The 12,436-nt window shown below is 46.3% G+C and overlaps 1 protein-coding gene across 1 annotated transcript in view; it reads left to right on the top strand.

Annotated features, from left to right (window-relative positions):
* Positions 1 to 7,204: 7,204 nt before the first annotated feature.
* Positions 7,205 to 12,436, top strand: part of LOC132832967 (zinc-binding protein A33-like) — a 30,868-nt gene continuing 25,636 nt past the window's right edge. The window contains exons 1-4 of the mRNA XM_060851214.1: positions 7,205 to 7,886; positions 8,395 to 8,490; positions 8,584 to 8,817; positions 9,400 to 9,422. Of these exons, the coding sequence (XP_060707197.1) occupies positions 7,476 to 7,886; positions 8,395 to 8,490; positions 8,584 to 8,817; positions 9,400 to 9,422 (764 nt within the window). The 5' untranslated portion in view covers positions 7,205 to 7,475. The remainder of the gene's footprint in view (positions 7,887 to 8,394; positions 8,491 to 8,583; positions 8,818 to 9,399; positions 9,423 to 12,436) is intronic.

Raw genomic sequence — 12,436 nt, 5'->3', positions numbered from 1 at the left:
GAGAGAAATGAAAATTAACGCTTTGGATCGAGTGACCCTTCCTCAGAACTGATGGTAGCTCGGACAGTATTGGTTTATATGCAGAAGGTAGGGTTGGGCATGGAGCGGGGTGGGGGTTGAGGGGTGGGGGGAGGGGAAAGTCGTAAGGGTTAAACAACAGTGGCATAGACCCCAAAGAGAGAGAAGAGCAGTTAGACAGACAAAGGAGTGGATAACAGTTTGGCTAGGGTGGGGTGAATAGCTGATGATAGAGACTGTCAGTGGCGAACAATGGGTGGTGTGTAATAGCAGACTCTGTGATACCTAGGCCTGGTTGGAGTAAAGACATGGGAGGTCTCAGGCCCAAAGTTATTGAATTTGATATTGAGTCTGGAAGGCTGCATGGTCTGCACATGGAAAATGAGATGCTGTTCTTCCAGGTTGCGTAATGCAGTGGTAATGCGGCAAGAGTAATGCAGCAAGACCGAGTCAGAGATGTTGGCTGGGGAACAGGATAGTGTGTTGAAAGACAACCGGAAGTTCAGGGTCTTTTCTGGCAAATGGAAAGCAAGTCTTATGTAAAGCAGTCAGACAGTTTACCCTTCATATCCCCAATGTAGAGGAGGCTACATTGTGAGCAGCGAATGCAATAGACAAGATTGTGAGAAGTGCAGGTACGTGGAAGGAGTGTTTGGGCCTTTGGATACGGAGAAGGGAGGAGGTAAGCAGACAGATGTTACACCTTCAGGTGCAGGATAAGCAGCCATGAGGCTGTGAGTGGGTGTTGGAAGTCACTAGAGTGTCCCAAAGGGAATGGTTCACAAGGGAGGAGTGGTGTGTGCTGTCTCGCTGGAAATGGCAGCTGATGATCTTCTGGATGTGTATGCTGGTGGAATTCTAGCTAAGGACAAGGGGAAACCTTATCTCTGTTGTGGGAGGGTTGAGGGCTGAAGTATGACAGGTAGAACCTGGCTGATGGACCTGTTAACAAGAGTGCTGGGGAATCCTTGGCTGAGGAAGAAGGTGGACATTTCGGAGGCTCCATGGTCAAAGTTGACATCATCGGAACAAATGTGACGGAGACAGAGTAACTAGGAGAATGGAATGGCATCTTTACAGGAAGCAGAATGCAAAGATGTACAGGCTAGGTACCTGTGGGTGTTGGTGGGTTTTTTGTGGATGTTAGTGACCAGTCTATCCCCAGAAATAAAAACAGATGTCCAGGATGGGAAGGGAGGAGTCAGAGAGTGATGAGGTGAAAGTGAGAGTGGTGTGGAAGTTGGAAACAAAATCAAGAAACCTTTCCAATTCCAGATGAGAGAAGGAGGCAGCAGTGTGCTCTGTGCTCTCAGATCCAACCCTGACTTTGTTATGAAGCCTGCTGATCAGAGTGGGGCTGTTGATGCCTGGCAGACTGATGTCTACATTTGCAGAGGCTGAGCACCAGCTCTGAGGTACCTCCTCCTATTAGCCTCTAACCTGTGACCCCATGATGGAACATCAGGCCATTCTGTGAACCATGGCAACCAACTTCATTTAATCTAGTGGTTTTCCCCCAATACCACTGCCTCCAAGCTGATAGACCCCAACACCACACAGCTCGCTTCTACCTCTTTCTCAAAATACACAAACAGGATTACCCAGGCAGACCCATTCTTTCTCCCTGCTTCTGCCTCACAGAACTCATCACTTCCTACCATGACTCAGTCTTGTCTCCCCTGCTCCAGTCCCTGCTCACAGCCACCATTTCTCTGACACTTTATGCCAGTTCCAAAATTTCCAGTTCGTGGCTCCAGCTGCCTCCTCCTTACCATGGACGTGCAATCCCTTTACACATTGATCCCCCCATACCGCTGGTCACAGGCCTCCAGGAAAGCAACCCCTTTTAATAATGCCCCACCTCTGTTACACTTCTCCTTCATTTACCCCTCTTCCTCACACTCCCTTCACCCACTCCACACCCCATGCTGCACCCCACTCCCTGCATGCACCCACGTCAATCACAGTCCCCCCACCCCTCTCTCTCCTCACCCTTCATAGTCATTCTGTGTCAACATCAAACACACCACACTCCTGGCTCTTTTACCATCATATCCATTCATCCTCACTCTCCCCTCTCACTCACATTTTCCCTCATTTTCTCTTCCAGTCGACTCTCTAATAACTCCCCCACCTCACTCCCACTCTCTGACACTTACATGCCCCAGACTCTTCACTCCCCTGTTCTGGACCAGACCAGACCAGATTCATTCAAAATATTTCAAGAAGGTAGCCCAGACCCTAACATTTCTAGTTGTGTTCAGCAGGTGTACAGTGGCTATTCTGGGAGGGATGCAGCTGGCCCAACCACTCAGTTTTAAACAAAGCAGTAATTATTTACACATGAAGAAAAGAAAACCAAATTTAGAATCATATAACTATTTAAAAACCCAATCAACTCTAGAGCAAATTAATGATACTGTTCCAAATATTTGCAACATCCCCATCAACATCCCTTTGGGGATAAAAAAGGAACAATCGAACCCAGGTTCTCATAGGACAGATGTCAGAGAGAGAGGATCATCATGGAGCAGTTTCTTTGAGCAGCAGCCTCAGAAAACTGACTGCTTACTAAAACCAAACAAAACCAAAACCAGAATTAAGCTGAGCTGGGAGAATTCCCCTTTCATTGTACAAGTGTTTTTTTTTAACTTGAAAGCTTTTTAAAGCCTACGGCAATATCGGTATCTGTAATCAAATTGGCCCTAAATCCCACACAAACCAGACACGTCGGTACATATGTGGTTACAACCCCTCTGAAAAAAAAAGCAACAACTACTGAACCTTGTTGAAGAGCAACAGCATCACACCCCTCACTCATCCCACACTCTCGGCCTTCCCCCACACATCTCTCTTTCACTCTCGCCTCCCCTATGCCTGATTCTTCTCGTCTGAGTTTCAGTCATCTTCCTCACTTCATTCCTTCATGCCTCTCCCTGACCGTCCCTGTCAATTTCCTTCTCCTTTTCCCTGACCCTCTGCCTCTCGCCACCTCAAATCTCATGACCTCACACACAGCCCACCCCCTCACTCTCTCCTCAGTTTCCTTGTCCCTATTCCTCACTGTATTCCCCTTCTGTCTCCAGACAGACCCCACTCTCCTCACCCTCCCTCCCCATCTTTCTTCCATGGATCTCACTCTCCACTCACTACCTCGAACCAACACTCCCTCCTGATCTGACACACAATTTTCTCCTGCTCTCATTGTCTCCCTTCTGCTGACTCCCCACTCCCATCTCTGACCCTACTCTGTCCTACTCTCCATATCCACCCCCACCTCTCCCACTCCATCTCTGCCCTCCTGCTCATTTTCCATTTACTCAGCCTCCAATCCCGGTCACTCTCCCTTGACCTCATTCTCCTCTTGGATTGTACCTGTCATTAACTGCCCCTTAACTTGACAGACCATTGTCTCACTGCATTCTCCACTCTCCAACCCACTCACCTCCACATTCCCCACACCCATCCATTCCTCTTGATCGTTTACCATTCAGTCCACCCCCACCCTCCAAAATTCACAATTTCTGCTCCCCTCCACCTCACTCTCCCATCCATCTCAATCTCCAATCCTCGCTCTCCTTCTAACTTCACCTCCCCTTAACTCTCCAATCTCCCTCCCCATCAATGCCCCCTCACTCACTCCTGCTCTCCTGTCCCCCCAAATCTCACAGCGCCCCCTTGCTCACTCCTCACACCCTCTCAGCTCACTCTTCCCTTTTCCTCACTATCCTCTTGAGCACCGCTTCCCAATCCAGTCACTCTCACCTCAACTCTCACTCCTGCTCCTCAGATGCTGCCTGACCGGCTGTGATTTTCCAACACCACACACATTGACTCTACATCTGCAATCCTCTTTTTCCCCTTTAATCTCATGTACTCATCAGTATCACAGGTTCATATCCATTATACTCTCCAGGTTAACCACTCCATTTGGCCGAGTTCCCTAATCTCTGGAAAGAAATTATTTTGAGTATTGGAAGGAAGTGTCCGTTGTATCCATGCTATCAGCTGATTAACTTTCTTTCTGAGCCAGTGTCAGTGGGAAGGATCCATTGAACACAGAGACCAGTTTTATGGAGGTGTCTGGGGCCTCACGGCATTGATAGGAAATGCGCTGCCTCATTTCTCCAGACTCCCTCTGGAAAGAAACATTCCAGAAACAGTTGGGAAACTGCCTGGACTCCAGTGGGAGGTGTCAGTTGTGGTTCAGTGGGAGCGCTCTTCCCTCTGAGTCAGGTCAGGGACATCAAGACCTGGACAATGATCCAGACGGAGCCTGCCGTGTGGGACTGAGAGGGGACAAGGCAGCTGCTCTGCTCACTGGGCTCCAGGTATCTGATGTATTCCCTCCATCACAGAGTACATTTAGAAAATGTTTTATAGTCTTTAAAGTGGCTTCCTATTGTTGTGAAAGGCACTAAATAAGTGCAAGAAGCTCAAAAATCCAATCACTGAAAAGACCGTCTCTGTATCGGCCATTTCTGTATCTGCAGGACATTTACAATACTTTGTGATTGTGGTTGAGCGATTGCACCAACACAATATAGGTTACGGACCTGGGTCTTCCACCAGATTTCACCAGAAGAGCTGGCAGTGACCATGAGGTCAGTCTGCAGCAGAGTGTAAGCCACAGTGGTTCCCAGGTGTCACCCCCACCTCTCTCTCTCTCTCTGTCTGTATTCCCACCCAACCCCGACTGGGCAGCATCATATGTACATTCACCCTCCCATCCCAGAGTCAATTGCCCTTTCACATTTTAATTATGTTTCTCTTGCAAAATTACATTTACCCCTTATTTATAAATATGGTGGCAGAATAAAGACTACTTTATTGAATTGAATTTATTGTCATGCGTACTGTGGCACAGTGAAAAACTTTGTCTTGTGAGCAATACAGGCAAATCGCAGAGTTAAGTAGCATAGATAGCAATGAATAGGTAAGCAGCAGCAAAAACAGAAAAAAAAAACACAGGAACAAGAGAATGGTAAGAGTTTGTGAGTCCATTCAGTATTCTAACAACAGTTGGGTAAAAACTGTTTCCAAACCAGCTGGTGCATGTGTTCAGGCTTCGGTGCCCTCTCCCCAATGGTAGAGGATGGATAAAACATTGACAGAGTGGGATGGATCTTTGAGAATTCTGGCAGCCTTTTCTCGACAGTGGGCCTGGTAGGTAGATAGATCCTATAGGTGGGAGGTTGGCCTTTGAGATTGTCCAGGCCAAGTTCACGACTCTCTGTAACCATCTCCGAACTTGAATGGTACAGTTGCCAAACCAGGTAGTGATACATCCAGACAGAACGCACTCGATGCCACACCTATAAAAGTTGGCAAGGGTGTTTGCTGTCATGCCAAATTTCCTCAGCTGCCTGAGGAAGAATAGACATTATTGGGTCTTTGTAACCAGTGCGTCCACATGAAGATTCCCGGGAAGCTTCGTGTGGATGACCACTCCACTCGTTCCACCTCTGTGCTGTTACTGTGAACGGGGGCATCCTGCTGAAAGTCAAGAATGTGTTCCTTGGTTTTGCCTGCACTGAGAGCTAGTGCATTATTTTTCCAGGTCTTCTGCCTTCAGTCTTAGTCTGCTCCATTGCCAGCTGAGATTCGACTGACTATGGTGGTGTCATCAGTGAATTTCTAAATGGCATTAGTGTGGTAATTGGCGACGCAGTTATGGGTATACAGCGAGTGTAGTAGGGGGCTGAGTATGCAACCCAGGGGGTCTCAAATGTTGATCTGTTTGTCTGATAGGCAAATTGGAGTGGATTAAGAGTAGTGGGGAGGGCCTTTATTCCTGATGAAGGGCTTTTGCCCGAAACGTCGATTTCGCTGCTCATTGGATGCTGCCTGAACTGCTGTGTTCTTCCAGCACCACTGATCTAGGATCTGGTTTCCAGCATCTGCAGTCATTGTTTTTACCTCATTGCTTTTAACCCTACTACGAATCCTCTTGCAAGGATGCCTGCCTTGAAGAAGTTTTCCTCCTCTCTCTACAAGAATCTCAGGAAGTCCCACTCCACTGTAACTCCCAGGTCATTTCCTCTCTCCACGCTTCATGCTCACTGCTTTTATTCTTGATGAAGAGCTTTTGCCCGAAACATCGATTTCGCTGCTCGTTGGATGCTGCCCGAATGGCTGTGCTCTTCTAGTACCACTGATCTAGAACCTGGAGTTGATTAATGCCTTTCAGAGCACTTTAGGACCACTGGGCAGTAGTCATTGAGACATGATGCACGAGTCTTCTTAGGCACAGGGATGATGTTGGTGACAAGGTACTGGTTTGGATTAATGACTGGTAAATATACAGACACAGAGAGTAGGAGTGAATGGGACATTCTCACATTGACAGGCTGTGACTCATGGGAAATGTCCACAATATATATCAGTGAATAGAAACTGGGGACCAAGTGTAGTCTTTTACCAATTTGTGGGGAGTACAATACTCAGGGGGAGGATGTGTTGTGAGGAAGGTCTAAAACGGCTTCTGAGGAATTGTCAGGCTTCATGAATGGGCAAGAATTCCCTGGATAGATTATAATGTGGAGAACTGTGAAAGCATGTGGAGAAACAGGTTTGCAGGGTATGTCCTGAAGGATGAGATTGAAAAGTACAGGTGTACAAGTGGGACCTCGGTGTCCTTGTCAATAAATCCCCGAAAGCTTTCAAGCGGGTGCAGAAAGGAATGAGGAAGGCTAAAGTAATGCGAGTGAGCCTTCATTACAAGGGGATCTGAGTACAGGAGCAGGAAAGATTTGCTTCCGTTGGATAGGAGTTCAGTTAGCCTGCATCTGCAGTACTGTGTGTATATTTGGTCTCCGTATCGGAAGAACTATATGACTACCATCCAGGGAACACAACGAAGGGTCACCAGACTTATTCCCGGGATGGCGGGACTGTGTCCAATGACGAGAAACTGGGCAAACGGAGCTTGTATTCCCCAGTGTTTTGAAGAATGAGAGGCGATCAAGCTGAAATTTACAAAATGCTTAAAGAGGTGGACAGTGCCGCTTCAGGTCAGACATTCCCCCCTACCCCCCCGGGCTGGAGATTCCTGAACCAGGGCCCAATTTAAATATAAAGCGGTTCTCACTTCTGTCTGAGATGAGGAGAATTTTGAATTCACTTGGATGGCTGTGAATCTTTATAATTCTCTGCAGCAGACGGGCGTGAGAGATCACTATTTCAGTATGTTTCAGGAAGGAGGTCACAGATTTGTGATTACCAACGGCTTCCAGGGTTATTGAAGTCGGGAGGGGTAAAGGGCACTGGAGTAATCGATCAGACAGAATCATGTTGAATGGTGGGGGTTGAATAGCCGGGACCCGTTCCGATTTCCTGTCATCAGTCTCTGAGTATTGCAGTGAAATTCCTCGGGGAAACGCTGAACTGAACGTGTTCACCAGCACAGGAACATTGAAACTGAAAACGGTTTGAATCAGGAAGTACTGAGGGCGAACATGGCTTCCAGACAGCAGGGAGAGAGTTGGACCGAGGAGACAATTTGTCCCATTTGTCTGGATTTCTTCACTGAGCCGGTTATACTGGAGTGTGGACACAACTTCTGCCGCTCCTGTATCACCCAGAGTTGGGAAAAGAAGGAGATAAACTCCTGCCCGGAATGTAGAGAGGAGTTTCCGGAAAGAAACCTCAGGGTAATTCGGGCCTTAGCGAATCTGGCCGAGAAAGCTCGAAAATTAAAGCTGGATCCGAAAGAGCAGGAAAATAAACCTCACTGTGAGAAACATCAGGAAGATCTGAAGCTGTTTTGTGAAACTGACAAGAAATTGATCTGTCTGATTTGTCGAGATTCGCGGGAACACAGAGAGCACCGCTTCCTGCCGATCGATGAGGCTGTTGAAATCTACAAGGTAAACATTGTATTTTGTCAGCGATATTTCGATCAGCCAGTTCACACCACTCTCTGAGACGACTGGAGCAGGGAAGCAGAGGCAGTAGCTCGATCTCTGAACCACAACTGCTCTCCTGTAAGTCTATTGTTCTCGGAAATACTTTGGAATGGTTTTGTCACATTTTATTAATTCAACAGTGGCTCAGTGGTTAGCACTGCTGCCTCACAGCGCCAGGGACCTACCTGGGTTCAATTTCAGTCTCTGGCGCCTGTCTGGGTGGAGTTGACACATTCTCCCGGTGTCTGGGTGGGAGGCACGCAGACCTCCCACAGCCGAAATGATGTCCAGCGCAGGTGAACTGGCCACGCTATATTGCCCCCAGTGTTAGATGTGTTTGTCAGGGGCAAATGTGGGGAGATTGGTCTGGATGGGTTACCCTTCGGAGGATTGGTGTGGACTTGTTGGGCCGAAGGGCCTGTTTCCACACGATAGGGAATCTAATCATATCGTTATTTCCCAACTCCAGGATCAACTGAAATCTTCCTTAGATTCTCTCACAGAGAAGAAATCGGCGGTTCTCCAAACGGAACTGACCCAGAAACGGAAGATTTCCGAAGTGAGGGTGAGCTCTCCCTGTGCTGATTTTCTGGGATCTCGGTTAGTTTTGTTCCCTTTACCGCGGGACATTAATGAGGTTTCACATTTCATTTGGTAGGAACAGGCGAGCAGTCTGCAGACCCACATCACATCCGAGTTCACTAAAATGCACCAGATTCTCACTGAGAAAGAGCAGCGTTTACTCAGAGATCTCAGGGAAGAAGAGGAGAGGATTGTAGAACCAATGGAGAAAACCCTTCGAGAGATTCAGGAGAATTTAAATTCTATTGAGGAGGAACTCTCAATTTTACAGAAACAAATGGAACAAAAAGACGAGCTGATGTTTCTGAAGGTGAGGGCTGATATTGCAGATTATTTCTGATAGCTTTCGGACATGATTACAACTGTAAAAATCATAAGGAATTTAATGTAAAAAATACTGAACTGATCTTGTGACTGCCCCGACGGCTCTACCGTTGTCTCTGCAGAAGGGTCACTGCTCCCGAAACGTTCACTCTGATTTCTCTCCGCTGATCCTTCCAACCTGCTGAGACTTTCCAGTAATTTCTGTTTTTATTTTACTAATATCTGCAGATTGTCGGGAATACCGCCATTCTCCCGCGAAAGCGTTGTGTTTCGTTATTCTCTCCTTGTTCCCCAACTTTAACTATCTCCTGGAACTCCCATTGTAATCCAATTCCAGTTCCATGTGGAGAGTGTGTGGGTGCGTCTGGGACAGTGGGAGTGTGAGAGTGAGTGTGTCTGTGAGCGGGACTGATGGTCAGTCCCAGTTTATTTCACATTCTCCTCAATCTTCCTTCAAAAATGTACGACTTTACACTGCGGTGTTGCATCTGCTCATTTCAGCAGCCTGTCTGTCTCCTCCTGAAATCTGTTACTGCCATCCTCACTGTTTGTGATTCATTTCTTTCAGGAGGAAGCTGGTCGGAAGAGAAGGTAGGACATGCTCTTTACTGAAACTCTGCACAGTTTGCTCAGTAACTCAGGGATGGGTTATTAGAGGGTTATTTCCTGGTAATTGTCGTAGGTTTTAAGGGTGATTCATTGGATAACAGTAACTCCGGTTATGGTTCACACGAGTGTTTTTATAACATGAAGCTAATTACAGGCGAGAAACAGGCTTTTATAAAACACTTCTACGATGTTGTAAACAATGACAAGATGCCTGTAAATAATCCAATCTGGTGCTCAGGCTGGAAGTGGTCACTGCACTGATTTGTGTTGTTTGTGTGACTGTAACCTTCCCCCGACCCTGTGAGAGATACAGGGCCCATGTTGCCAGGGAATGGCCATCCCTGTTCCTGCGTGGCTCCTGACCAACCCGAGACAGTCAGCGTTTAAAGGGGGAGTCATTTTTGTTTATCTTCTAACAACACTAACTCGCATCGTAGCCTTACAATAAATAGGGTACAATAAATGCAAAATAATGAAAACACACTTTTAATTAATGTAATGTAATGTTCTGAGGTATTTTAGATGACCATTGAAAATTATAGAAAAGAGTCACTGAGATATTAACACAGATGATTGATGCAGGCTTTAGTGCATTTTAAAGGAGGAAAGAGGAATAGAGAGATGGAGAGGTTCAGGGAGGGAGTTCCAGAGCTGAGGGTCTGGGCAGCTGAAGATCCAACCTCCAGTGGGAGGAGTGACTAAAATCAGAGATGGTCAGGAGGCTGGAAGTAGAGGAGCAGGATTCTCAGAGGGTTGTGGGACCCATGTGTTACACAGTTGGACGTGAGGCTTTTAGATGTTTCATTTTTTTGTTGCAGTTCCAAAAGCTCTGTTGATAATACAGCAAGGGGATGGAGGGAATGTTTAACATCTCCATGGTGTGTGATGTCTCTGTCACTGATCTGTTATAGTGACGTGGGTCTTTCTCTCACTCTTGTTGTTTCCAATGCCCTTGCATTATCGAATTCTGTCTGAATCAGTTATAGAGTCATAGTCATAGTGATGTACAGCACAGAAACAGACCCTTTGGCCCAACTTGTCCATGCTGACCATACATCCCAACCTAACCTAATCCCACCTGCCAGCACCTGGTCCATATCCCTCTGAACCCTTCCTACAAATATGCCCATTCAGATGTTAGTTACATTTAGCAATTGTACAGCTTGCACATTTGTACACTTCCTCTGGCAACTTATTCCGTACACATACCACCCTCTGCATGAGAAAGTTTCCCCTTATGACTCTTTTATATCTTTCCCATTTCACCCGAAACCTATGTTCTCTAGTTCTGGACTCTCCCACCCCAGGGAAATGACTTTGTCTATTTATCCTATCCATGCCCCTCATGTTGTTATAAACCTCTATCAGATCATCCCCCAGCCTCCGACCCTCCAGGGAAAACAGCCCTAGCCTTTTCAACCTCTCCCCATACCTCAAATCCTCCAACCCAGGCAACATCCTTGTAAATCTTTTCTGAACCCTTTCAAGTTTCACCACATCTTTCCCCCGATAGGAAGGAGAACAGAATTGCACACAGTATTCCAACAGTGGCCTAACCAATGTCCTGTAAAGTCACAACATGACCTCCCAAGTCCTGTACTCAATACTCTGACCAATAAAGGAAAGCATATCAAACACCTTCTTCACTATCCTATCTACCTGCGACTCCACTTTCATGGAGCTATGAACCTACATTCCAAGGTCTCATTGTTCAGCAACACTCCCTGTACCATAAAGTGTACAAGTCTTGCTAAAATTTGCTTTCCTAAAATGCAGCACCTGACATTTATCTAATTTATATTCCACTTACCACTTCTCAGCCCTTTGGCCCATCTGATCAAGATCCCGTTGTAATCTGAGGTAACCTTTTTCACTGTCCACTACACCTTCAATATTGGTGTCATCTGCAAACTTACTAACCATACCTCTTATGCTCACATCCAAATCATTTATATAATTGATGAAAAAAAGTGGACCCAGCACCAATCCTTGTGGCATTCCATTGGTCTCAGGCATCCAGTCTAAAAACAACCCTCCACCACCACCCCTCTGTCTTGTACCTTTGAGTCAGTTCTGTATCCAACTGGTTAGTTCTCCCTGTATTCCGTAACATCTAACCTTGTTAACCAGTCTTCCATGGGGAACCTTGTCGAACACCTTACTGAAGTCCATATCGATCATGTTCACCATTCCGCCCTCATTAATCCTCTTTGTTACTTCTTCAGATAACTCAACCAACTTTGTGAGAATGATTTCCCATGCACAAAGCCACGTTGACTATCTCTAATCAGTCCTTGCCTTTCCAAATACATGTACATCCAGTCCCTCAGGATTCCCTCCAACAGCTTGTCCATCACCGACATCAGGCTCATTGGTCTATTGTTCACTGGCTTGTCCTTAACACCTTTCTTAAATTGTGTCAACACGTTAGCCAACCTCCAGTCTTCCGGCACCTCACTTGTGACTATCGATGATATAAATATCTCAGCAAGAGACCCAGCAATCACTTCCCTTGCTTCCTACAGAGTGCTCGGGTACACCTGATCAGGTTCTGGGGATGTTTCCACTTTTATGCATTACAAGACATCCAGCACGTCCTCCTCTGTAAGATGGACATTTTTCAAGATGTCACCATCTATTTTCCAAAATCCTATAGCTTCCATGTCCTTTTCCATAGTAAATGCTGGTGCAAAATATTCATTTAGAATCTCCCACATCTCCTGAGGCTCCACACAAAGGCTGCTTTGCTCTGCTTTGAGACCACCTATTGTCTCCCGAGTTACCCTTTTGTCCTTAATGTTTTTGTAAAAACCCTTTGGTCCTTAGCACAAGACTATCTCATGTCCCCTTTTTGCCTTCCTGATTTCCCTCTTTAGTATACCCCGATTGCATTTATACTCCTCTAAGGATTCACTCAAAATATCTGTTTATAACTAGCATATGTTTCCACCTTTTTCTTCATCAAACCCTCACTTTCTTTAATCATCCAACATTCC

This window comes from Hemiscyllium ocellatum, chromosome 35 (assembly GCF_020745735.1).
Source record: "Hemiscyllium ocellatum isolate sHemOce1 chromosome 35, sHemOce1.pat.X.cur, whole genome shotgun sequence".
NCBI lineage: Eukaryota > Metazoa > Chordata > Chondrichthyes > Orectolobiformes > Hemiscylliidae > Hemiscyllium > Hemiscyllium ocellatum.
This window is presented reverse-complemented; position numbering and strand designations above follow the sequence as displayed.